Consider the following 26228-nt stretch of genomic DNA (forward strand, 5'->3'; position numbering starts at 1 on the left):
CAGCATTGTTTACAACAGTTAAATTATAGAGGGAACCCAAGTGTCCCTTGATAGATGAATGGATAAAGGAGAAGTGGTATATACACACACACTGGAATATTAACTATTAAAAAAAGAATGAAATCTTGCCATTTCCAACAACATGGATGGATTTAGAGGGTATAATGCTAAGAGAAGTCAGTCAATCAGAAAAAGATAAGGCGTTTTTTGGCAACCTGAACATCTGAATTCAAGTAAAATATTCTGTCTGACCAGGGCTATGTGAGGCAAGCCTCACATATCTGATCACTCAGTAAATTAGAAGGGCCTTTCTCACCACTATTTAAACAATTTAGGGGGCGCCTGGGTGGCTCAGTGGGTTAAGCCGCTGCCTTCCGCTCAGGTCATGATCTCGGGGTCCTGGGATCGAGTCCCGCATCGGGCTCTCTGCTCGGCAGGGAGCCTGCTTCTCTCTCTCTCTCTCTCTCTCTCTGCCTACTTGTAATCTCTCTCTGTCAAATAAATAAATAAAATCTTTAAAAAAATAAAATAAAATAAAAAATAAAAAATAAACAATTTAGGTATCTGAGAAGCCAGTGGAGGTGAGTGTACTACAAGAATGGTAGTAGCTTCAGGATGAAAAGTTGGCAGGGGAGGCAACAGAATGGAGAGTGAATCTCAGCTGAAAAGGGAGGAAAAGGGGCGCCTGAGTGGCCCAAAGGGTTAAAGCCTCTGCCTTCGGCTCAGGTCATGATCCCAGGATCCTGGGATCAAGCCCCGTATCCGGTTCTCTGCTAAGCACGGAGCCTGCTTCCCTTCCCCTCTCTCTGCCTGCCTCTCTGTCTACTTGTGATCTCGGTCTGTAAAATAAATACATAAAAATCTTAAAACAAACAAACAAACAAAAAAAACTTTTAATTAAAAAGAAAGAAAAAAGGGGGGGGGGGTACAAAGAGAACGGTCTGCTTGATATAAAGCCTGAAAATCTTACTTTCCACTTCACAGGCCATCAGAGGGAAGCGGAGTGGGGGAGGGGGAGGTACCTAGAGCTAAGACACCTGGCCCTTGTCTTCTCCCCCAGGCCTGACCATACATTCAGACTCTCAATAAACATTTACCACAAGACCTTGCACGGGGACCACATCTGGGAAAACACCACCGCACCCTCGGAATTTACGGGAGAAGACCTGCACTGACAAGCCATCAAGGAAGCGGTGGGAGCGATAAAGGAGTATGGCAAGGCTCGGACACCCAATCGCCAGAAGCCCTCCGCCCCCCGTCATAAGACCAGGCCCCCACCGCCGCGTAGCGCCGGACCCCAGAGGCTGCCTTCATCAAGCCCGTCTCCCCAAGGCTGGACCGGGTCTGGATGTCGCCAACCCCTGTTCGGACCTACAGACCTCGCCGCAGTTGAACTTTGCAGACTGTCCCTCCTTCCTCAGGGTTCGCCAACTCCGAGAGCCTTGCTGAGCCGTGCCAGACACCGTCCTCGAGGCCTTGCGCGCCCGTGACGTCATTGCCATGCGCCTCTCGCACACCAAAGCACTATGGCTCTGGCGCGGCCGCCGCGGGTGCTGCGGCTCACGGTTCGGTTGCTTTTGGCACCTCGACGGGACCTAGCGGTCCGCGGTCCGGACGAGCCCCTGCCAGTAGTTCGCATCCCGCGGGCTCTACAGCTGCGGCAGGAACAGCGGCAAAGCGGACGGAGTTCCCCGCGGCTGGTGCTGGCGCGACCTGGCCGGCTGCTGATCTCAGCGCGGCGGCCAGAGTTGAACCAGCCGGCGCGCCTCACGCTGGGCCGTTGGGAGCGCGCGCCACTAGCTTCGCGAGGTTGGAAGAATCGGCGCTCCCGCAGGGACTACTTCTCTATCGAGCGAGCGCAACATGAGGTACCAGCGCTACGGGACTCCCCATCTGAGGGCAGCTTCGCGGCTCTTGGTCTGGAACCCCGCGTGCTGCATGCACTACAGGAGGCAGCTCCCGAAGTCGTTCGGCCTACAACCGTGCAGTCGCGCACCATACCCCCTCTACTTCGCGGCCGCCACATCCTTTGCGCTGCGGAAACCGGCAGTGGCAAGACTCTTGGATACCTACTACCTCTGCTTCAGCGGCTCTTGGGCCGGCCAACCTTGGACTCGCACAGTATACCAGCTCCTCGAGGCCTGGTCCTTGTGCCTTCGCGAGAATTAGCCGAACAGGTGCGGGCGGTGGCCCAGCCCTTGGGCGTCTCCTTGGGCCTTCACGTGCGGGAGCTAGAGGGAGGCCGTGGCATGAGTAGGATCCGGCTGCAACTGTCCAAACAACCCTCAGTAGATGTACTAGTGGCCACTCCAGGAGCTCTGTGGAAGGCCCTGAAAGGTCAACTGATCACCCTGAGGCAGCTCTCCTACTTGGTGTTGGATGAGGCAGATACACTATTGGATGAAAGCTTCCTGGAACTAGTGGACTATATCTTGGAGAAGAGCCATATAGCAGAAGATTCTGCTGACTTAAAAGACCCCTTCAATCCCAAAGCTCAGTTAGTGCTGGTGGGGGCCACATTTCCTGAAGGTGTAGGCCAACTGCTAAGTAAAGTTGCCAGCCCAGACTCTCTAACCACCATCACCAGCTCTAAGCTCCACTGCATCATGCCTCATGTTAGACAGACATTTATGAGGCTGAAGGGAGCAGAGAAGGTGACTGAGTTGGTGCAGATTCTCAAGCAGCATGACAAAGCATACAGGTCTAGCCGCTCGGGAACTGTTCTGGTGTTTTGTAATAGCTCCAGCACTGTGAATTGGCTGGGATATATTCTGGATGACCACAAAATCCAACACCTAAGGCTGCAGGGACAAATGCCAGCCTCAATGAGGGCAGGCATCTTCCAGTGCTTCCAGGAGGGCTCCCAAGACATACTCCTCTGCACAGACATAGCCTCTCGGGGCCTGGACAGCACCCATGTAGAGCTAGTTGTCAATTATGATTTCCCTCTCACCCTGCAAGACTACATCCACAGAGCTGGTAGGGTGGGCCGTGTAGGAAGCGAGGTGCCTGGCACCGTCATCAGCTTTGTGACCCATCCCTGGGATGTAAACCTGGTTCAGAAGATTGAGCTGGCAGCGCGCCGGAGGAGAAGTCTTCCAGGAATTGGGTCCTCAGTGAGTGAGCCTTTGCCCCAGCAAATCTGATGGCAGCCAGCTTAAATGTGATGCCATTAATAGGAATCTTTCCCTTTGTCCTGGGTGGGTGAGCACAGTTGTCAGTAGGATGCACTGGGCAGCCAGTCACCTCTCCGAAGGCCTGGTGAGCTGTTTCTGGCTTCCAAAGGTAGATGGGCCAGCACTGCAAAGTGAGCATGGTTCTTTGTAGTCTTTCACATGAGTTCTGAAAAATAAAGTAGATTTTTGGCATTGTATTATGTCATAATTCCAAACAGTAAATGATGTATTTATGGGGCTCTTCTAATAATAGTTACCACTGGGGTAGAATTCATTGGATTGTGAGAAGATTCACGCTCCAAACAACACATCTGGGACCGAGGCACTTCCATTGCTGTTTTTTTATTATTTTTATTATTTTTTTAATGTTTTTTAGAAGAATATCTTTTTTTCTTTTTCAGAATTATTTATTTATTTATTTGACAGACAGAGATCACAAGTAGGCAGAGAAGCAGGCAGAGAGCGGGGGAAGCAGGCTCCCCACTGAGCAGAGAATCTGATGCGGGGCTCGATCCCAGGACCCTGGGACCATGGACCTGAGCAGAAGGCAGAGGCTTTATTTAGCCCACTGGGCCACCCAGGTGCCTCTATTTTTATTATTTTTTGAAGTTTTTATTCATTTGAGAGAGCAAGCACGAGCAGAGAGGGAGAAGCAGACTCCCCACTGAGCAGGGAGCCTGAGGTGGGGCTCGATCCCAGGACCCTGAGATCATGACTGGAGCCAAAGGCAGACGCCCAACCAACTGAGCCACCAAGGTGCCCCATTCCACTGCTCTTCAATTAGTAAACAGATTTTATTTCTTGCCCCCCAAAACATCCATTAAGCATCCCAGAGAAAGGGGATGTGACTAGCAGAGAGATTTTCTTCAACAGTGCCCATGGCAAGCTTGGGCATTCTTGGTGAACTCTCTCTGGGACGTACTGGCAGAAGAAGAGAAGACAGACAGACTGACACAGAAGTATTGGTGTGCATTTCCAGGCTCTAACTTCTTTCTCATCTCTTGTGGCAGGGGAAGAGAAAAGAGAAACTTTTTACAAAACTGGCAAAATAAGCATATAGCATTCTCTGCTTCATGGAACCTCTGCTAGGTTCCAGTTTCTGCATCATTCTATAAGCCTAAAGTAATGCACAGTTGAGATCAAATACTCCACAAAACAAAATACTTGCACACTGAAAATAATGAGGTTGCAGAGAAAAGAAATGGGCATGGGGCAATCTGCCAGGAGAGAATATTATACTAAATGCACAATCATAGCTCTCTTTTTCATATGAAGAAGTTTGAGGCTCAGAGAGTTAAAAGAACTTACTCAAAATCATACAAATATGACAGAATCTAGTCTACCTGCACTAAGGGTTGAGTTTTATACCATTATACCAACTCTCAACATTGCTCACTTTGACTCTCAAAAGCAACCCAGTTTGGACAATAATTTGGTAACTCTATCCATGGATCACTCTGGCAGTACTGTTAAAAATAGATTCCAGGGAGGGGCGCCTGGGTGGCTCAGTGGGTTAAGCCGCTGCCTTCGGCTCAGGTCATGATCTCAGGGTCCTGAGATCGAGTCCCGCATCGGGCTCTCTGCTCAGCAGGGAGCCTGCTTCCTCCTCTCTCTCTCTCTGCCTGCCTCTATGCCTACTTGTGATCTCTCTCTGTCAAGTAAATAAATAAAATCTTTAAAAAAAAAAAAAAAAAAAAAATAGATTCCAGGGCCACCTGGCTGGCTCAGTCTGTAGAGCGTGTGATTCAGTCTCTGGACTATGAGTTCAAGCCCCATGAGGGATATGGAGATTATTTAAAAATAAAATCCTAAAAAAAGAGAATTACAGGGGTGCCTGGGTGGCTCAGTGGGTTAAGCGTCTGCCTTCCACTAAGGTCATTATCTCAGGGTCCTAGGATGGAGTCCTGTATCGGGCTCTGCTTGGCAGGGAGCCTATTCCCCCCTCCCCCGCCTGCCTCTTTGCCTACTTGTGATCTCTGCTGTCCAATAAAATCTTTAAAAAATTACAGATTCCTGAACTCAACCATTTGTCTATTCTCTTCTGCCTTCCCCAGAGATGGAGTCATGTCCCGATAAGCCTTCAGTAACCTTTGCAGGTCAGAATGATGTTTTCAGACAAATAATCTCTCTGGAGCCTTGGGAGAATCTAAGTGGTCTTCTGCTGACCCACCTACCAGAAACAATCTCCTCCACGGTTCTCCCCTTCACACTTTTCCTCCTCGCTCTCCCCAAGGGCAGTCCACTCTAATCAGGCCTGACTTCCTGTGTCCTCTAACACACACCACATTATATTCAGGCAACCCTGGAATAGAAAGAAGATGATGTGGTTCTCAACCAGGGTTGCCCAACCTCTCAAATAGTAGTCCTGTCATTTTCTACCTCCAGGACACATTCCCTTAGCAACTGCCCTGGGAAACAAGCATCCCATCTTTGCATATTCAAGGTCAGCAAGATGGGGGTCCCCTCCTAAGGAAGTTCATCTCTCATTGCTAGGAGGTTCTTGGCTGCACTATATCCAAGGCTGCCCCAAATATGGTTCTTTCCTGTGGGCCTGATCAGGCTAAGGGCAGAGCTGTCTATTTCCTCCACCTCTGAGTAGGACCCAATCAGCTTTTGTAACGTCTCTTCAGTTTGACCATGTTTTTCACCCACACTTCTGCTGAACCCACACTTGCTCCTGTCAGTGGTAGGACTGTTATTACAGTATTTGCTTTTTGTGGGGAGAGGTGAATGTAATAATTAAATTGTCATTTTGTATTGTCTTTTTGTCATGAATTTGTTTTGAATTTTATACTAAAGTGGGCCCATCATTCCCACTTTGTGAAGCTGTTCAGGACCCTCATTTTGCCTTGGAGCACCTTTAACCTTTCTCCCAGTGTCACTTTGAAATGTGATGAGCTTGTCCTCACATTCATATCAGGTACAAATTCAGAGTCCGACTTGAAGCCCTACCATAGAGCAGAGCACTTCTCCACTACTTATGCAACCTTGCATAGTCCCCCTTAACCTCTTGGTTTATCGAGTCCTCAGTTGTAAAAATGTGAGGGTTCTATGAATTTACATTTGGAGCAGGACAAGTTCAAGAAGAGCTTGTCTTTGCTTTTATTTTCCCAGCTGGAATGTCTTCATCTCCGCTCCCTGGGTCCAAATCTAACTTATCCTTCAGACCCACTGCCAAAGAGCCTTCTACACAAATCTCTGCCTCTCCAGCTGTTGAATACTTAGGGTCAATGCCGTACAAACTAGCTGTCTCTTAGGTTAACCTTGCCACTCAAGCCAGTCGCAGAATGTGGGTTTCCCTTGCCCTTTTCGGTCCCCGGGATTATGCCAGCTCACAGGTATGCTCCACGGGGAGTGTTTACTTCACTAGGACTGGCTGGGGAGAGAAGTGTGAGGGCCCCAGCAAGGTGCTTCTCTGCCTCCACCCTGCTCTCCTCCACAAAACCCTGAGAGCCTGAAACCTGTCCCTCAAGTCACAGATTCCTTATGTGACCTCACTGGGTAGTGATGACCTCACAGGCCTTCTCACAGTTTCCGTGGCAGGGTAACTACACAGACCGTGGTGCTCTCGGGGAAGCTTTCTTACCAGTTCTCTACTGGATACCAATCTGTTTGGTTGCCTGAGAATGTCTGACCGGATCTTCTATATTCATTCTAACTTGTCCTCTGTCCCCTGGGAGGGCAGCACAGCAGGTAGGCTTAGGCCAGGCATCTGTCCAAGAGTCCCTGGTATACACACAACTCCGCCTGGCTGCCACATGTTCCTTTTGGGCTTGCCCACCACACCTCAGAACTTAACTAGCTGTAAGTAAGACAAATGGCCGGGGGCCCCCTGAGGGACTTACAGTGTTCCTGCTCACTGCCGAGGAGTGAAACGTCATCCCTTGGGCAACTGTTCAGAAAGCTTCTAATGTTTACAAATGCAGCCTTTCCTTTTAGGCTACAAGCTTCTTCCATTCTGACCCTTTCCGGCTGGCCTCTTAGCAAAAGTCAAGTGAATTTTTGTCCGCAAGTGATAAATGGGGCAGGTTGAGGAAGAACCATTGAGGCCTCCTCGTGAATCTCCGCTTCAAAGCCAGGCAGCTTCGCCGTGCTGTTGCATAGACGTGCACAAGGGTTCCCTGAGACACACCCCAGACTGAGTGGCTGAGTACTGGGGAAAGGTGGTGTCATATTGGTGGGAAGAACAGAAGAGTCAAGGAGAGAGATGAGTGATACAAGACAAGAGAGCTGACGAAATAGTGTCCTAGGAGGTTAGGTTGACGTGAGCCTAGACTTCCTATCTAAAATCTGGTTCTGAAGCTCCTGGTCACTCGGCCTGCACATTTGGCCTTTTACTAATCTAGGTAAAAAGTATCAGAGGGCTAGAGGTCAGTGTGGTTGGAAAAGGCAACGAAATGGGGCCCAGGAGGAGTTGCCAAGGTGGGTGGGGTTTTAGCCCATTTATATTACTTTTCCAATACCTCAAAGGTTTTTCCATTAAAGCCTCAGAAGTGACAGACCTTAAGAAATGCTTTTTCTGCTGTGGAAGGGAGGGATGGAAAGGATCCTGGTGACAACTGTTTTCAGGTTCTACGGTTTCCTCTGAGAACGGGGAACAGATTTCCTGGTCTCCTGCTGCTGCCCTAAGCTCCAAAGAATCACTTCTGCAGCCATATTCCTTCTCTAGGGAACTCACAGAGGTGATAGGCCAAGGCTGTGTTTTGGATACAGAGCAGATTAAAGGGCTTCAGCCAGAAACTGGGAGAGACATGAGAGGGGAGGTCCTGGCAGGTCACTGTATGTAGCAGAAAAGGCTGATGAGATCTGATTTTTCCTTCCAGCAGCTGTGGCTCCCACTTCTCCTCCTACACCTGGTCACTACCATGTCCTCTACCGAGGTTGTGGAGAAACCCAAGTGGGCTGGCATGGGGAGACATACTGCCTGGTTGGTGGCTACCGGACCTATGGGGATGCTCCTGTGGCCACCCCAGCAAAGGTGGAAGCAGAGAAACCAATTCCCAGCCGGGCTCCCAAGAGACGTCGAGCTCTGACAGAGTCGGATAAAGACCTAGGTTGCTCCAGCCCCAAAATTCGGCGATTGCAGCATGGTGGCCGGAGGATGACCCCACAGAAGCTTGCTGGCTGAGCCACTCTCCAGGGAGGGAAAATGTTTAACCACCCAAGACAGCTAATGCCTCTTCCTGCAGTGAACCCCACTGCCCATCATTGGAGATTAGAACCTGAGCCATTCTGTCTGAGCTTTCGTCAGCCAGGAGCCTCCTTCCATACTAACTGGCTATAGACAAGGAGTCTTAAGAACTGAGGCTTGAAATGAGAGGCTGCTCTGAACATCCCAGGGCTGAAACTGGCCTGGAAGAAAACCTTCTGTTTCTCTGCTCAATACTTCAGAGTCCCTTCTTGGGAAGAAGAAAGAAAAGTCTATTTTTTGAGCCAACAAGGATCCCAGAGCAGAGAGAGGGTTCAGACTGGTATCAGCAGGGGCCCATCTATCAGATGGACTCCTGTCCTGAGTCATTGCCAGCAGCCATCAATACAAACCAAGAGGAGCCGGGCTTTTTGAAACTGAAAAAAGCAATCTGTGTCTACCCAGGGAGCCCCGTGTCTGGAGTTCCAGGAAGCAGAATAAAGAGACCCAGGAAGACCCACTCCCCAGCGTAGGAAGAAAATGGAGAGAGTTGGGTGTCACCACCACTGAGGCTTATGTGCTCCTTCATTTCCAGCCCTTTCTGGCCCCAGGGGGATTTCTGACTGTTCAATAAAACGATTTTGTCTAACATATTTGACTTGAAATCCAGCTTGTCCAAGGCCAGGCCCCAAACCCCTCTCTTCCCTGGAAGTACATTCCCACATGCGGAACCTGTAGTCAGACCTTCTGCTTCCAAAAAGGACCCAAGTGCAGCTTCTAATGGTGCGGCTCTCTACACCTGTGCAGATAGGGCAGGACCCGGACGGGTTCTTTAAGAAATCAAGAGCCTGATGAGAACTTCCCTTTCCATGTGCACGTGTGCGTGCATGCGTGTGTGTGCGCGCGCATGTGAGTGTGTGTGTGAGAAAAGAGGCAGGTCTGAGGAGACTTTGTCAATCCACCCATCCATCCATTTACTCCATAAATATTTATTGAGCACCTACTAGTTGCTCGGGCTGTATTAGTGAAAAAGATGACAAGCCCCTCTCCTCAAGGCATCCACAAACTAAAGAAAGACACAAAGGATATAATTTCAAATGTAAGTGCAATAAATGTAAAATGGGATAAAACGGTAGAGTGATGAGGGGCATGCTAGGTTCCACAAGGTAGTCAGGGGAGGCTTCTTTGAGGAGGGGACAGCTCAATGAAGATGTGAAGAACTGGAGGAGGAAATGGCAAGTGTAAAGATCCTGAGGCAGAAGTGAGGCTGGCCTGTTCTAGGACCAACTGAAAGGCCAGTGTGGCCAGAGGGAAAAGACAAGAATAAAAGATGTGGTTGGAGAAGCAGGCATGGGCCAGCCCACAGCAGGCCTCATCAGCCACGGTGAGGAATGTGGATCTTAAGTGTGATGGGAAGTCACGGGAAGAAGTTGAGCAGGGTAGTGAAATGCTCAGATATAGATGCTAAAAATATCATTCCGACTACTGTGTGCCATGGCAGTGGGGAGCTGGCTGTTACCAGCGGAATGTCTCTCTCAGCAGTTAAGGGGACTGTTGGTCCTAGGGAGTGGGGGTGGGGGAAGATCAGCAGAGAAGGAATAAGACAGGGTGTGTACAGGCCTGTGTGCCAGGTCTACCTGCCTTAGCATCCCAGATCCAAAGTGGGTACCGTCAGCAGCTTGTAGCCCTCAGGCCCAGGTGAAGCCCCTCACCTTGCGAACAGCACACACACCCTCGAGGGCCATACCAGCAAGAGTGTTGTTCCTCTTCCAGACCTTCAAGGCTGGGAAAGGTCCTGATAAGAAGTTTCCCTAACCGGGCGCCTGGGTGGCTCAGTGGGTTAAGCCGCTGCCTTCGGCTCAGGTCATGATCTCAGGGTCCTGGGATTGAGTCCCGCATCGGGCTCTCTGCTCGGCAGGGAGCCTGCTTCCTTCTCTCTCTCTCTGCCTGCCTCTCCATCTACTTGTGATTTCTCTCTGTCAAATAAATAAATAAAATCTTAAAAAAAAAAAAAAAAAAAAAAAAAGAAGTTTCCCTAACCTACATTAGAGGAAAGAGGCACAAGCCCTGGGGAGTTCCCACTATAAATCTCAACCCCCAAAAGACAGCGAATGCCTCTTCCTGCAGACACTCCCACTACCCACTGCTGGAGATTAGACCCTCAGGCTGCTTTCTGATACTTGGTGTGACCTAGGAAGATCTGCGATCCTGGAGGAGTCGGGTAGGTTGGCAATTCCCAAACACGAGGCAACAGACTTAACCTGGGCTCTCAGGAAAACTAGAGATCCCCAGTACATATACCAGTCCTACTGAATACATTTTTAGGGTGGGATGTGGAAACCTGTGGTTTTAAATTTTTCCCATAACTCTGATTTTATAGGAAATACAAGTGACAGAGGGACCTGTGAAATGACAACTTGGATGCAGTCAGCAAATTCCAAGACACAGGGGGGCTCTGAGGCAGGGTGTGCCATGTACAGCCTGTTGTTGCCAATCTGATAGGCCTCAGAGATAAGCAGGCTAGGTCGAGCAAAGGGACCGCAAGTCTGAACTTGAGGCTAACTGAAAAAAATCATATATGCCACATCATAAATGTTTGGTCAGAGCTAGTTCCCAGCACCTGGTGTTCACACAGCCCATCCTCCCAGATGCCTCTGTTAGAAGATGTGGTAGATAACTGGAAACTTGTCCAGCCCCTTCATGGCATTCCCCAGCACAGGGCCAGCTCCAGAACATGATCAGTAGGGAATATCTAGACAAAGAGATGATGGGAAGGACTTGAACCCTCTCCTGGTGAGAGAAGCAACAGCTGGAAGTTAAGTCCATGGAACCTCAGTTGGACTTGGCCATGAGAACACGTGTAGCTCCTAGCCCCCCTACCTTTCCTCCCCTTCAGCCATGTTCAAGGCGGGTTCCATCCTCGGGCCAGGAGCCCACTCTCTCTGCCACTGCTGGCTTCCCCAGATGGCTGTCTTATGTCCCATGAAGCCGCACTGAAGACAAGGCCAGTCCAGTCCAACTTTGGTGAGCCTGGCAGTAGGGAACAGGAGATGAGTGGCACGTGCAGAAGCAGACCGGACAGACCTTACCAAATGGCTGGTAGTCATTCTCTAAAGTTCTCCCCCTCAGGGCCTGGAGTACCCACAGAGAGGATGCCCAAAGAGATTAAAAAACAAAACAAAACAAAAAAACTCCCGAGTAGCCCTGGCCTGGGGTCCCAGAGAGCCCTGGACATCAGGAAGCTAAGTACATTCCTCCACCACAAACTCAGTTCCACTGTCCTCACAAGTTGCCCCCCAAAATATGAATTCCCCTACCCAATGTTCTGGATGTGGATTCAAGGAGGTCTCCAGACAGAGGGGCACAGAGGTCAAGAAAGGGCATCCGTTTGTTGGGTAACTGCCTTGGACCCAGAGTGGTCCGAGATGGAGAACTGAATCAGAGGGCTCAAAACCGAAAAAAATCTAAGAGTAAGGGAATTCTGGTTCCCGATCCCAGCTCCATCAGCCGGCTTCATTGAGCTGAACCTCAATTTTCTCACCTAGAAAATGAGACTGGTTAAAAACCTACCTTGTGCAGGCACCTGGGTGGCTCAGTAGTTAAGCATCTGCCTTCAGCTCAGGTCATGACCCCAGGTCCTGGGATGGAGCCCCGCACTGGGCTCCCTGCTCAGCAGGAAGCCTCCTTTGTCCTCTCCCACTCCCCCTGCTTGTGTTCCCTCTCTCGCGGTCTCTCTGTCAAATAAATAAAAATCTTTGAAAACAAACAACAACAACCAAAAAAACCTACCGTGTGGGCTGTTGTTAAAATGGATTGGACTAGGGGCACCTGGGTGGCTCAGTGGGTTGAGCCTCTGTCATCGGCTCAGGTAATGATCTCAGGGTCCTTGATCTGAGCCCCAAATCGGGCTCTCGGCTCAGCCAGGAGCCTGCTTCCCCCTCTCTCCCTCTGCCTGCCTCTCTGCCTACCTGTGATCTCTGTCTGTCAAAATAAATAAATAAAATCTTAAAAAAAAAAAAAAAAAGATGGAATGGACTACAGCACATGGGACTGGTAGCACAGCCTGGAACACACAGTAGCTTTGGCTGCTCTGACAACATTGTCACTGTTGTCATGTGCCCTTGCTCTATGAAAGAAGGAAAGGCAGGTGTTGACTGAGTTCCGAGTCGACTCGCTCTTCAAGGAATGTTGGTTCAGCCTTTGCTGTGCTCAGGCGTGGGGTCCGAATAGGGTGGTCATGGCCTCACTGAGTTCACTGGCCAGCTTCAGCAGGGCCAGCCCCTGCAGACAGCAGTGAAAAGGATACGGACTCAGGCAAGGAGGAGGAGGAGGGGGGAAAGGTTCCAGCAAGCGTGAACCCAAGCAATAGGAGAGGCTCATCCACGTTTCCATTTTTAAAGAAATTACATTACCAAAGAGGGTTTGGATCTGTCCGAGTTCTCCATGATATGCCCCCCTCTCTAGGCAACCAAATGACACAGTTCAGAAGGTGTCATATGAATCCCAGGGACTTCCCTGTAGGACCTTTCTCAGTGGAACTCCTGTAGGCCCCGCCTCTCCAGCCTCCCCCAGCTGATGGCACTACCTCCAGAACATGGGACAGCAGGCAAACCAACCTCAGGGCCAGAGTCCCAAGCCCTGTGAGCTTTACACTTAAATGATGGAAATATCTGGTCCTGGGAAGCAGCCCCGTCAGACACTTCAAGCCTGCAGAACACTACTGTGATTTGCTCTGGGGACCCTGCGTACTGGATCCTCCATACTGCCTGAGATCAGGCAGAGTCTGGCTACAGGAGACCCAAGATGGACAGGAAGGCTGGCAAGGATGTGGAAGACAAAGGTGGGGATTAGAAAGGAGGCCAGTTGGAACAGGAGACAGAGACGCACTGGTGCTTACTGCACTTCTCCCAGCAAGGTGGACAGTGGCTGCCTTTTGAAGAAGGAAAATAAGCTACCTGTTGGCCACTTCCAGAAGGGTAGCCTCAGCTCTGTGATTGGAGGATGCGTGTCCCTGGCAGCCAGGCTGTCTTCTGGCCACAGAGACTGTTGCATCTTGGGAAATTGGCTCTGTCCATCCTCGTGGCAGCTGAACCAGAGTGACAGCCAGAAAGGAGGGGCAGCAAGGAGCCCTGAACGAGGATGAACATCACCTGGGCAGTGCTGGAGACTGAGGAAGCCCCTGGCTCTGCCCCCCACTCCCGCACTCTGAGTGTGTGAGGGGGCCTCTCACTCTGACAGTTTTCTTCCCTGCATATTCTTGTGATACACTAGAGAGCAGTGGCCTTGGGTCAGCTCTGCCACAAAAGTAAGCTTGGTCCCAGGAGAAGCCTGTTTCTATCACTGCGTCCCTGGCAGGCCTTGATTTATGTCAACACTACACTGGTGAGGAATTTGAAGAGAAGGCGCTTACGCACCCCTCCCTGGTGTCAAGATTTCCTGCACTGGCCCTGCCTCAGCAGCCCCACCAGTGGGAGGCTAAGGGAACAACACATAACAAAGCTCTGGCTATAGGCAGCAAAGCAAGAGGGCAAGAGGGTTTATGCCATTTGCTGAGACTGGAGAGACAAGCAAGCCAAAGAAAGGAATCTGGTAGACAGACCTATGTGAGTATGGTAATGGCTTTCTTCCTAAAAGCAGAAATCCTCTCCAGATTTCATTTTTTTTTTTTTAGGATTTTATTTATTTATTTGACAGACAGAGATCACAAGTAGGCAGAAAGTGTGGCAGAGAGAGAGGAAGGGAAGCAGGCTCCCTGCTGAGCAGAGAGCCCAGAGATTTCTTTTGGTTAGTAAAGACAGGTGCTAACATAGGTCTTTCATAAAAGCAAGGTGGCATGACGCAAACTTTCTGAAAGCTGTGGTACTCATGGTTTTACTCCATTCTGACTTACAAAAGTTCTGACTTCAACTAGTGGAAAACCTGTATCCTAAGAGCAATGGGAAGGGGTGCCTGGGTGGCTCAGTGGGTTAAGCCTCTGCCTTCAGCTCAGGTCGTGATCTCAGGGTCCTGGTATTGAGCTCCCCATCAGGCTCTCTACTCAGCAGGGAGCCTGCTTCCTCCTCTCTCTCTGCCTACCTGTGATCTCCCTCTGTCAAATAAATAAATAAAATCTTTAAGAAAAAAAAAAAGAGCAATGCAAAGCCACGAAAGAACTTTAGGTAAGAAGATGACAGATTTTTCTCAAAGAGAGATAGGTCTGGCTGCTCAGTTGGGGAATGGACTAAAAGTGGGGAGACCAGGAGGAGGTGAGAGATGAAAGTGACTGGAGCTGGGGAAGAGGTAGTGGGAATGGAGAAAGTACCCCTGGGAGATGTTTGGAGGTTGAACCAGAATGATTTGGAGATGCTGTTAAAGGGGAGAAGTGAGCAGAGGGTTCGAGGCGTCACCGATGACATTCAGGTCAGCTCTGGAGGCAGGCCCTGGGCTTCCCCCCTTGTTTCCTCTCGTGTATACTGCCAGAACCTGGATAACTTCTCATAGTCCCTCCCCCAAAATTGTCCAGGTCTGTCCACAGATGCTGGAGTCTTCTAAAAGGCAAGCAAGCGAGCGAGCGAGAGAGCGAGAAAGAGAGAGAGAGAGAGAGAGAGAGAGGAAGAAAGGGAGGGCGGGACAGAGAGAGGGAGGGAGGGAGGCAGGGGAGGGAGAAAGGAATGGGACAAGTCTTCATTAGTATGTGTTTATGTCCCGCTGCACAGGACAGGGTAAAGAGATGGCCTCGGGCGAGGTAAAAAGAAGAACAGGCCACCCGGCTAAAACCCCCTTGCTCCTTGAGTATGAGCATTCACATGTCCCTAACCATATAAGGGTCTGGGTATGTCTGTGTTTCTGTGATTGACTTTGCATGCTAGTCACCGCAAGGCCATGACTAGCGGTGTTAATTAGCTTAAGGACCGAAGTGGAACATTACTGAAAATTATTCCCCCTGGCTGGTGGTCTACAGAGATGGTGCCCACTTTCTCAGGTTCAGCACTGCCTGTTTCTGCTGGGCAACAGTTTCCTTCAAGTCTTGGGGTGTAAGGCATATGATCCCTGGAGAAAAGCTACCCTCAAAAATTAAATTCTCCCTTCTTATTTCTCTGTCAGCAGCTGCTATTTATTCTGGATTTCCTCCCTACCTCTCCCCATTGTTTATACTCCCACTTCCTGGGGGCCAATTAAGAGCAGAACAGACAAATTGTTTATTCCTCAAACTAACATTTTTGTCTTGGAGACCAGCTGGTCCAAGAGTTTCTCCTCCCTTTCCACACTCACTGGCTTCATGAGTGAGCGTGGGGTGGCTGGCCAGCCATAGAGGGAGAAAGGAGGGAGCCAGGTCTGAGCTTGAGCTCGCCAGCCACCCAGGGCAAGGACATACCCCAGGGGACACTCTGCCGTGGGGCTTCCCAGAGAACCCTCCAGCTGCAGCAGTCAGCAGACCCAACCCCAGCACAGTGCCACCGGTTTGCCCTTCACCCCTGCCTGACTACACCAGGCACCATCATCTGCACAATCACTCAGATAGACCCAAGCTGGCAGAGTTTTCCTCACTTCCTTTCTAGAGTGGTTTCTAAGGTCTCCAAATTTAGGTCACTACCCCTGCACAGGTCACTACTGCCACCTGGAAAAAGTTCCAAAGGTGAAACAGCTCCAGAAGGTGCCAAGGTTCACAGTGGAACCTTGAGAGACTGGGGAAGAAGGAGTTTCGGCAGAGACCTTGAGGCCTCTCCGTGGTGGAGCTTCTGGGAGAGGATGAATTCCACTGTTTATATGTGGGATGGGTGTGTGTGTGTGTGTGTGTGTGTGTGTGTGTAGGGAGGTGGTTCCTGGAGAAGGCAACTAGGGTGAAGGCCTGAGGCTGGGAATGAGGGTGGGGCCTACAGAGGAAGAACGCAACTCAGCCTAGAGTTTTCTGGAAGAGCTAGAGCCACAGGAGCAAGAAGATAAGACGAATGTAGCCTCAGAACCCAGATGCCAGGCCTTTCCTTAGGAGCCATATATCTGACTTCAGTGAAGACCAGGCTTCCACACTGAGGTAGGTGGGACCCTGACCAACAGCCCAGCCTGAAGCTCTGGGAGGAATGTTGCTGGGATGGGGGGGAGGGGTGCTCTGCTGCCCTACAAATGACTTTATTTCCTCCCACTCAAAGAGCTTGCTGAGTTCCTACTCTGTTCAGTAGGCCACCCCGACACCACCACCACCCCCACCACCACCCCACCCACCCCCTGCCTTCCCCGCCCCCCCACCAAGGTTGCTCAGTTCACATCCCAGAAATCTCTTCATTCAGAGGTGTAGCATCTCCTGAGGAGGGAGCTCTTGCCTGAGACTGACTGGGGAAAACAGGGGGAGGGGCGCCCCTGAGAGTTCCCAGTTCAGGCTTGAGTCCCCCACGGGATGGACAAGTAGGCAAGGAAGTAATGTAGGGGAGAGAGAGGTCAGGGGCAGAGGGCCTCTTCCTGAATGCAAAGTCCTCAAGGTTAACCCCTCATTTCCAGAAACTGTCTCCTCCCAACCCCACCCTCACTGTGGCTCAGCAGCAGGAATCCGAGAAAGCTCAGAGTACTGTGGCCACAGACATTTGCATGTAGCCCTCAGGGTGGCTGGTGCAGGATGCAGGCAGATTGGGGACCAGATGTGGTTGAGAGAGGCTGCTCTCTGGGAGGAGCGCCCCAAGCCTTCTCTCCTGGAGAGCAAGGTTAGAGACAGTAGCAGAGCAACCTGGGTTAGTCCCTCGGAGCACTGGAGACGAGGAGAGAAGGAAGAGAGGAGAGGAGTCGCGCAGAGGGTGGTGTCGGGTTGGCTGGGGGCGGGCGGAGCGCACGCTCTGCGCGCCCGGGTCAGAGATCCTACGAGTCTGTTCTCCCCTTGCCAGACCGCGCTGCGGTGGTCCGAGTCGACGTTACGGACTCTATCGCCACTCTCTGTCCTTCGCCACCCCTCAGGCTCTCGACACTGGCCCCCGCCTCTCTGTGCCGCCCTGAGCAGCATGCAGCCCCTGGGCCTCGAGGGTACCCCCGCGATCCGCCGGCGACCTCCGCTATGTCTCCTGCTCCTAGTGCTGCTGCTGCCGCCACGGCCTATAACCAGTGCCCAGAACACACCGGGAACCTCCAGCTCCCCGACCCCGCCAGCCACTCCCAGCTCCTCCGCCACGCTGGGGGCTTCCAGCGCCCCAAGTCTGCGGGAGCGCGCGCGAGCCCTGATGCGGGACTTCCCTCTCGTGGATGGGTGCGTAGGTGCGGGCGTGAGGGCGGGTGGAAACTGAGCCCACCCCAAAGCGGGGAAGGAATTCTCAGCATGCAGGGCTAGTGAGGAAACTCCCTCACACCACCCCTGGACGCACTCTCCCATCATCCTTGGGTGCCTTTCCCTTCCTCTTTCATTCGGTCCCTGGTGGGAACCCCCAGCGTAGTCCTCAAGGGGTTCTAGTATAGTCTGGTGACAGTGTGGTCTGGAGGGGTCATTCCCTGCACCAACCTTGGCCCAGGTCTTGCTTGATCCCAAAGCCCAAGGAACCCACCCATTTCACCCTAACCGGACCTTGCCTTGCCCTCCCTCTAGCCACAACGACATGCCCCTTGTTCTGAGGCAGTTTTACGGCAACAGACTACAGGATGTCAATCTGCGCAATTTCAGCCATGGCCACACCAGCCTGGACAGGCTTAGAGATGGTCTCGTGGGCGCCCAGGTACCACAGGGACGGACGGAAGGGCTGAGAGGGAGTGTGAGGACCCCAGAGACCACAGGTTAGTCACATGGGAACTCAGTTATAGTAGGGCCTCCCAAAATACCACAACATGGATGCTGGGGCCTGCAGGGGTCACAGTGAATTCGTTTGGTGAGCATCCACAGACCACAGAGCAAGCAATGCATTATAAGTGACCACTTCTGCTCTGTGGGCTGTGAAGGCAAGAAGCCCAGGGAGCTTGAAAGCAACCCCTGCCCAAACCAACCCATGGCCTTCCCCCAGTTCTGGTCAGCCTACGTCCCCTGCCAGACACAGGAACAGGATGCCTTGCGCCTCACCCTGGAGCAGATCGACCTCATCCACCGCATGTGTGCCTCCTATTCTGAGTTGGAGCTTGTGACCTCAGTTCAAGGTAGGCAGATGGGTGGAGAGTGTACTTGTCCGAATACCCCAGCCTCTGAAAGTGATCCCTCTGACCTACCTGTCCCCAGCTCTGAACAACACCCGGAAGTTGGCTTGCCTCATTGGTGTGGAGGGTGGCCACTCACTGGACAGTAGCCTTTCCGTCTTGCGTTCCTTCTATGTGCTGGGTGTGCGCTACCTGACATTCACTCACACCTGCAACACACCATGGTGAGCACAGTGTAAATGGTATGCGTCCACTGATGCAGGCATCTGCCCAAGATCACACTGGGGCTCAGACCAAGCTTTACCCCTGGGATCTGGCACTGACCCTGGAGTGGGAGGGGAGCAGGGGTTCCCAGAGCAAGACTGGCTTCCCAGTAGGCACTGCTTTGTGCCAGGCACAGCCCAGCTTGGGTCCCTGCTCTTGCTGCAGGGGGATGCAGGTCTAGAGGATTCAGTGGGCTCTTGTGGCCAAGTCAGGGCCACCATTCAGACTGCCTCCTGGTCATCCTGCAGGGCAGAGAGCTCAGCTAAGGGCATCCATTCCTTCTACAACAACGTCACTGGGCTGACCAGGTTCGGTGAGGTGAGGATCCTAGCTCCATACCCTGCCCCCTGTGAATGTGCATGCCCCACCAGTTCCCTACAGAAAAATTCATGGGCAAGTGCACCCCTGATGCCCTTTCCCCAACCTGTCACTGCAGAAAGTGGTGCTGGAAATGAACCGCTTGGGTATGATGGTCGATTTGTCCCATGTCTCAGACACTGTGGCTCGGAGAGCCTTGGAAGTGTCACGAGCACCTGTGATCTTCTCCCACTCGGCTGCCCGAGGTGTATGCAAGAATGCCAGGAACGTTCCTGATGATATCCTACAGCTTCTGGTGAGAGACTGCCCGGGCCCTCAAACCAAGAGCCCTTGAACCTGAGCCCCTGTTCCCTCAACTTTCCCAAACCCTAGGCTGCCTCACAAACCCACAGTCCATAGCCCCTGAATTCTTGAACTCAGGTGTGGGGGTTCTAAGCAGTAAATACTGCAAGACATTTCCATCCCAGCCAGAGTGGAGTCTCCTCCATTTACACAAACCTTGAGGTGAAGTCTCCTTTGATGTCAAACCCAGAGCTGAACACCTTCTTCATGGGAGCCTAGAGGCAGGTGGGTATTTCGGGGGCAAAGCTGAGTGTCCATTTGTCCACCCCTGCAGAAGAAGAATGGTGGCATCGTGATGGTGACTTTGTCAGTGGGGGTGCTGCAATGCAACCCATTAGCCAACGTGTCCACTGTGGCAGGTAAGCCCTGCCTGGGCTCTCTGAAGGGCTCTGATTTGCACCTGAAGCCTTGCAGCGGGGAGGCTCAGTACAGCCCCAGTGGTCTCACTCATTCTTGGCTGCAGGCACAGCTCCTAAAAACTCAATGATGAATGGTATAAAACACCTTGGTGCCATTTGGAACTGAAGACACAGAGTTGGTAACTATGATACTCACGGGCATAAGGGAGGCATTCACACATAGAGCCCAGGTGCCAACCATCTGTGCCTCTGCAGGGGCTCCCAGAGCTTCCTGCCCCTGTCTCTGACCAAGGGACTGGGCAGCCCTGTAAGTCTCTGTGGTCTTTGTCAGTTGTATTCTTCGTCCCCCGTCATTCTCCACACCCATGGAAAGGAGCCACCATGGTTCTCAAGGAGACTGGAGGCAGGGTGATTCTGGATCAGAAGAAGCCCAAATGGGGTCTACTCCAAATCTAAATTCCAGTCTAGAGTCAACTGGCATTAGCCTCGAGTTGGCACACTGGGTGCCAGGCCATGAAGGGACTGGCCTGTGCGGCCTATAGGCTACAAGAAGGGGAATTGGTAGAGTGTGGTCCCCATCCCACCCCTGCCCTGGAAGCCCCACGCTGCTGACTCTCCATCCCCCAGATCACTTTGACTACATCAGGGCAATCATTGGATCCAAGTTCATTGGGATTGGCGGAGATTATGATGGGGTCAGAGGGTAAGTGCTTCCCTATGGCTTGTCTAAGGCTCGCTGTGCTACAGTAGGGCCTTGATAGTCACTGTGCCCACAACACTGTGGTCCTCACAGCTTTAGGCCCACCTTGTCTTTCCCCACACCCAGAGTCTATTTCCTGGGCCTTACTGCTTTTTTGCAACACTTGGCCCCACTCTAGGTCATCATCTGCCCACCCTTAGTGCCAGCAGAGCCATTTTTAAGTTTTATTTAAGTAATCTTTACAACGCAATGTGGGGCTTCAACCCATGACCCCAAGATCAAGAGTCACATGCTCTTCCGACTAAGCCATCCAGGGTGCCCTGACCCACTGCTTCTGAGCAGACTCTTAGCAAGTTCTGGTGTGAACTGAGCATTTCCTCTGCCTGCAGCTGGGTCTGTGCCTGCAGGAGGTCAACCCAGTTCTTTTTTTTTTTTTTTTTAAGATTTTATTTATTTATTTGACAGACGGAGATCACAAGTAGGCAGAGAGGCAGGCAGAGAGAGAGTGGGGAAGCAGGCTCCCTTCTGAGCAGAGAGCCCGATGAGGGGCTCAATTCTAGGACCCTGAGATCATGACCTGAGCTGAGGGAAGAGGCTTTAACCCACTGAGCCACCCAGGTGCCCCTCAACCCAGTTCTTAAAAAGCTTCTCTTCTTTTTATAAACGGAGGGAAATTTTGTATTCAGTGAAAGACAAAGATCATTGTGTTTTTTGTTTTTGTTTTAAATGGGGCTTGAACTCATGACTCTGAGATCAAGATCTGAGCTGAGATCAAGAGTGGGATGCTTAACTGAGTGAGCCACCCAGATGCTCCAACATAGATCTTAATAGTACAATTCAATGAGTTTTTATGACGACTCAAAGTGGTTAGGAGCTTCCTTCTGCAGTATAACGAGCAGGTCTGAATCACTTACCTCTTCAGGTGTCCCTTTCCCATATCTGACCAAAGCTAGGGGTCAGTAGACCTGGACACAGAGGGCTGTGGTTCTGAGTCATGAACAGGGAACAGGGCCGAGGTTCCACAGCTGGCTGGCTCGCGGCCACTCAGGTTCCCTCAGGGGCTGGAGGACGTGTCCATGTACCCGGTTCTGATAGAGGAGTTGCTGAGTCGCGGCTGGAGTGAGGAAGAGCTCCAGGGTGTCCTTCGCGGAAATCTGCTGCGGGTCTTCAGACAGGTGGAGCAGGTATGCTGCTGGGCTGGGCAAAAGAGTAGCACAGGGGTGTGAGCAAGTGTGTTGGAACTGCTATGGGAGCTGCTGACCATGGACTCCTACCTCCAGGTACGGGAGGCAAGCAAGGGGCAAAGCCCGCTGGAGGATGAGATCCCGGATGAGCAGCTGGGCAGCTCTTGCCGCTCTGTTCTCTCACGTCTGCACCAGACACGGTACCTGGCTCCAGACCAGAAACGAACTGAGCCTTCAGAGCCTTGGACACCTAAGTGGTCACCTAGACAATCATTGTCAAGATCTCCCCCCAGAATGGCTCCAGGCCTCACAGTTACTGCTGCCTGTTTAGTCCTCATTCTGTGGTTCTGGTGACCCAGCTAATCCTACCAGATGTTACTACGGCAGCTACAGACACTGCACAATGTTCCCGCCATCATGCAGGCACAAACATTTCCTGAAAATAAATGTTTTACACATGGAACCAGGCATGAGTATCCTTCTCTGGGCGGGGGCGGGGGGGGGTTGGATGGTGGCACAGGATCCCAGTTCTGGTGGTTGGTGGGGACCCTGCAGTCAACTACCAGTTACTTAGGTAAGACCTGAGTCTCACTAGCATGACCCAAGAAGACCCCAGTGGTTGGGCTCAGCACTGGAAGAAGACAGTGGATGACACATGCTCCAGCTTTGGGAGAATGGATCTTCCTCTGGGTTGCCTCTCACTAGCTCACTCAGTCCACATCCTGACCCACAGCCTGGGGATCTTTTCTTTTCTTTTTTTTCTTTTTTGTTTAAGATTTTTTTTAATTTATTTATTTGAAAGAGATAGAAAGCACACAAGCAGGAGGAGTGGCAGGCAGAGAGAGGGAGAAGGAGAAGCAGACTTCCCAGTGAGCAGGGAGTCCGATGTGGGGCTCGATCCCAGGACCCTGGGATTGTGACCTGAACTGAAGGCAGACGCTTAACGACTGAGCTACCCAGGCGCCCCACAACCTGGGGATCTCGAAGGGAACTCCGGTTCGGATTCCCAAGAAGGGAACCTGCCTGGATCACAAATAATCTTTGTTCCTATTTGGACAGAGCCCAAAACACCAGGCTACATGATGGGCCACGGACCTTCCCTGGATGTGGACCCACCCCCTCCCATGTCCCTCAGGGACTTCCTCTCTGAGAAGCACAAGCTACTTAGAAAACCACACTATCTTATTCCCAGGCCATTAATGATAATAGCAACTGCATTAATAATAGTCAAAATTAATAGTTAATGCTAATAATGACAGCTAATAATAATAAATATGATAATAATGACTAATAAAAATAATAGTTAATACTAATAGTCTATGCATACCCCATGAATGAGTAATTTCACCCCAGGTATATATCCAACAGGAATGCATATATAGGTTTTCCAAAAGGCATATTAAATAATATTTAAAGCAGCACTTTTCATAATAACCCCAAATGGTATAGTTCAAAGCCTGGGTGGCTCAGTCAGTTGAACATCAAACTCTCAGTTTTGCTTACTGGAATTTTATGCAAATTTAGACATGGCCTTAAAAAATTTTTTTTAACTGTACCAGTCACAGTGGCATCCTATAAAAGAAGTTTCATAGGCTACAGTTATTTAGAAATTATTTAAGATCCTCACTTGGTCAAGAGAAATTGCCAAACATTCAATCTCTCAATAGTAAATGAGCTAAACCAAGGGGGAGATTTTGAAAATATTATTTATGAGATGTTCATTGTCACATACTATCAGGGAAATGCAAATGAAAACCACAATTAGGTATCCCCTCACAGCTGTCAGAATGGCTAAAACCAACAACACAAGAAACAACACATGTTGGCAAGACTGTGGGAAAAAAGGAACACTTGTACGCTGTTGGTAGGAATGTAAGCTGGTACAGCCATTGTGAAAAATAGGATGGCGGTTCCTCAAAAAGCTAAAAATAGAACTACCCTACAGAGCCAGCAATGGCACTACTAGGTATTTACCCAAAGAATACAAATACACTAATTCAAAGGGATAAATGCACACCTGTGGTTATAGCAGCATTATTTACAATAACCAAATTATGGAAGCAATGGGCCACCTGGGTGGCTCAGTGGGTTAAGCCTCTGCCTTTGGCTCAGGTCATAATCTCAGGGTCCTGGGATCAAGCCCCACATTGGGCTCTCTGCTCAGCAGAGAGCCTGCTTCCACCTCTCTCTCTGCCTGCTGCTCTGATTACTTCTGATCTCTCTCTCTGTCAAATAAATAAGTAAAATCTTTAAAAAATTATGGAAGCAGGCCAAGTGTCCAATGAATGATGAATGGGTAAAGAAGATGAGGCATATATATATGCATACAAACACACAATGGAGTATTATTCAGCTATAAAGAAAAACTTATGGTGCCTGGGTGACTCAGTGGGTTAAGCCTCTGCCTTCAGCTCAGGTCATGGTCTCAGGGTCCTGGGATCAAGCCCCTCTTTGGGTTCTCTGCTCAGCAGGGAGCCTGCTTCCCTCTCTCTCTCTGCCTGCCTCTCTGCCTACTTGTGATCTCTCTCTCTCTCTCTGTCTGTCAAATAAATAAGTAAATAAATAAATAGATTTTGTTTTAAAAAAATGTAATTTTGCCATTTGCAATGACATGGAATGGAGCTAGAGAGTATAATGCCAAGCAAATAAATCAGTCAGAGAAAGACAAATACCGTATGATTTCAGTCATGTGGAATTTAAGAAACAAAACAAAGGAAAAAAAGAGAGAGAAAGAGAGACAAATCAAGAAACAGACTCTTTTTTTTTTTTTAAAGATTTTATTTATTTATTTGACAGAGATCACAAGTAGGCAGAGAGGCAGGCAGAGGTGGGGGGCAGGCTCCCTGCTGAGCAGAGAACCCGATGTGGGGCTTGATCCCAGGACCCTGAGATCATGACCAGAGCCAAAAGCAGAGGCTTTAACCCACTGAGCCACCCAGGCGCCCCAAGAAACAGACTCTTAACTGTAGAAAACAAACTGATGGTTATCAGAGACGAGTGGGTGGGGGGGATGGGTGAGACAGGTGATGGGGATTAAGGAGCGCACTTGTTGAACCCCGGGTGATGTATGGAATTGCTGAAACCAATATAATATTGTGCACCTGAAACTAATATAATGCTGTATGTTAACTAACAAGAATTAAAATAAAAACATACAAAGCCCAAATTAAAAAAAAAAAAAGAGGAAAATTGTATTCATGAGCTTGCCTCCATTAAAGCCAGTTAAGTAAAAATTATAATAAATTCTGGTTTGGGTATGAATAAAATAATGTGTGAGTTAATACACCTACTTTTCAGTTCTTTAATATTTTTCAACTATTTTCGTGTTCTAGAGAAGTTCATCTTTGAAAATGTATATCGGAACACGTGTTTTCCTTTTCCCTCAGGCTCCAAATGGGCTGCAGTTTGCGATATTACTCAGAAAGTTCTAATAGTGCTTTCTCTTCATTTTGCCTGTTCACTCCCTTCTTGACTCTTTTGGGTACACTGAGTAGCCCCGTGAGATTACCTTAATCCTTTTACAGATCCTTCCAAGCAAAGCTGATCCAGCTCAGGGCCCATTTAGGAAAAAATGGGAAGAGGTGGTAGGAAATAGAAGCTTATGGGAGGGCCCTATGCTGCTGGGGGGCAGACCTCTTGAGGACAGGACCTTGCTCAGCAGTGCAGGTGTTCTAAACATGAGGGGCTGCTCTGTGACAGCCTGCAGCTAACTGTCACTGCTGGAACAGAAAAAAACTGCCTTTCAGTTTCCTCTGTAGCCCCTCTTGGCAGAATGCCAGGAAGCCAGCAAGGGGGCTGGAAAATATGGTTTTAGGAGTTTGAGCCCCAGCCTCACAGAGCAGAGCACAGAAGACTGCATCTGGAGTTGAGACAATCGCTTAATAACCAGAGGTGCTGTAGGCCTGCGGTGGGTTCCCTCATTCATTCTCCCGGCGCGTACTTTTGTGTTCTAACTCAAAACTAAGTGTTCATCAGGGTCCCCCCTACTTTGATGACTCTTCAGACCACAACACCCCTTGGGGAAGAGAAGCCCAAAAGTCGGGCTCATCTCTGGGTTTCCACCCTCGCTGGATCCTCATCAAGTAATTTTTAAAGTGTCTTGTTTAACTCTCTGTTGTCTTCAAGAAGATCCTTTTTATATTTTTCCCAACTTTTCCAATCATTATCAGGAAGAGTATAACTCTGATTTACTTAGTAAACCAAAACCAGACATTTGAAATTGTGTTTATGTATTAATTTGATGACATTAAAAATTAATTATAAGCATTATGCCCTCTCTTTTCACCTAAGACTATCATAGGAAATAGCTGTATGTGCAATACTTCTGAACTTTTTAAAAATATATTCATTTGTTTTTGAGAGAGACAGAGAGAGCAGAGCGGGAGGGACAGAGGGAGAAGGAGAGAGAATCTCAAGCAGACTCCTTACTGAGTGTGCAGCCCGATGCAGGCCTCCGTTTCATGAACCTGAGATCATAACATGAGCTGAAACCAAGAGTCAGATGCTTAACTGACTGAGCCACCCAAGCACCCCAGTACTTCTGAACTTTCAATAAACTATTAGCAAATTCATCATTCATTGTCGTTTATATCACTTAAATGAAGACCTCCTGTAGCAAGACAGCTTGGTATATGAGAGACCAGAATGAACATTCTCCCTCCCTTCTGTCTCTCTCATTCCTGA

At 50.1% G+C, this 26228-nt stretch overlaps 4 protein-coding genes across 6 annotated transcripts in view; 3 read left to right on the forward strand and 1 right to left on the reverse strand.

The window, feature by feature from the left end:
* DUS2 (dihydrouridine synthase 2) overlaps positions 1 to 1467 on the reverse strand; it is a 52690-nt gene extending 51223 nt beyond the window's left edge. Inside the window, exon 1 of the mRNA XM_082711728.1 lies at positions 1380 to 1467. The gene's annotated coding sequence lies outside the window, so the exon portion shown is untranslated. The remainder of the gene's footprint in view (positions 1 to 1379) is intronic.
* Positions 1468 to 1526: 59 nt separating this feature from the next.
* Positions 1527 to 3373, forward strand: DDX28 (DEAD-box helicase 28; the record flags this gene model as incomplete). Its single annotated transcript, XM_082711739.1, has 1 exon — positions 1527 to 3373. The coding sequence occupies one exon, from the start codon at positions 1527 to 1529 to the stop codon at positions 3144 to 3146; it is 1620 nt and encodes a 539-aa protein (XP_082567865.1). The 3' UTR covers positions 3147 to 3373.
* Positions 3374 to 6407: 3034 nt separating this feature from the next.
* Positions 6408 to 8945, forward strand: DPEP2NB (DPEP2 neighbor). Its single transcript, XM_082711770.1, has 2 exons — positions 6408 to 6869; positions 8000 to 8945. Exons 1-2 carry the CDS (start codon positions 6803 to 6805, stop codon positions 8302 to 8304), a joined length of 372 nt encoding a protein of 123 aa, XP_082567896.1. The 5' UTR covers positions 6408 to 6802; the 3' UTR covers positions 8305 to 8945.
* Positions 8946 to 16158: 7213 nt separating this feature from the next.
* Positions 16159 to 22008, forward strand: DPEP2 (dipeptidase 2). Of its 3 annotated transcripts, none has more exons than XM_082711746.1 (11): positions 16159 to 16315; positions 17154 to 17509; positions 17843 to 17969; positions 18252 to 18381; positions 18461 to 18602; positions 18891 to 18960; positions 19079 to 19255; positions 19577 to 19661; positions 20289 to 20364; positions 21410 to 21545; positions 21642 to 22008. In XM_082711746.1, the coding sequence occupies exons 2-11, from the start codon at positions 17268 to 17270 to the stop codon at positions 21897 to 21899; spliced, it is 1443 nt and encodes a 480-aa protein (XP_082567872.1). In that variant the 5' UTR covers positions 16159 to 16315; positions 17154 to 17267; the 3' UTR covers positions 21900 to 22008. The 3 variants fall into 3 exon arrangements, with proteins under 3 accessions (XP_082567872.1, XP_082567871.1, XP_082567873.1); XM_082711745.1 differs by having other exon boundaries at positions 17224 to 17509; XM_082711747.1 differs by having other exon boundaries at positions 17224 to 17509; positions 18279 to 18381.
* The last annotated feature ends 4220 nt before the right edge of the window (positions 22009 to 26228 follow it).

This window comes from Mustela nivalis (assembly GCF_964662115.1).
Source record: "Mustela nivalis genome assembly, chromosome: 18".
Lineage (NCBI taxonomy): Eukaryota > Metazoa > Chordata > Mammalia > Carnivora > Mustelidae > Mustela > Mustela nivalis.

Bases quoted from the DNA above. Each gene is read 5' to 3' on its own strand.
- DPEP2NB (XM_082711770.1), top strand. From the start codon at position 6,803: ATGTCTGACCGGATCTTCTATATTCATTCTAACTTGTCCTCTGTCCCC. The intron at 6,870-7,999 runs GTAGGCTTAGGC...TTTTCCTTCCAG, and splicing joins CTGGGAGGGCAGCACAGCAG to CAGCTGTGGCTCCCACTTCT.
- DPEP2 (XM_082711746.1), top strand. From the start codon at position 17,268: ATGCAGCCCCTGGGCCTCGAGGGTACCCCCGCGATCCGCCGGCGACCT. The intron at 17,970-18,251 runs GTACCACAGGGA...GCCTTCCCCCAG, and splicing joins ATGGTCTCGTGGGCGCCCAG to TTCTGGTCAGCCTACGTCCC. The intron at 18,961-19,078 runs GTGAGGATCCTA...CTGTCACTGCAG, and splicing joins GGCTGACCAGGTTCGGTGAG to AAAGTGGTGCTGGAAATGAA.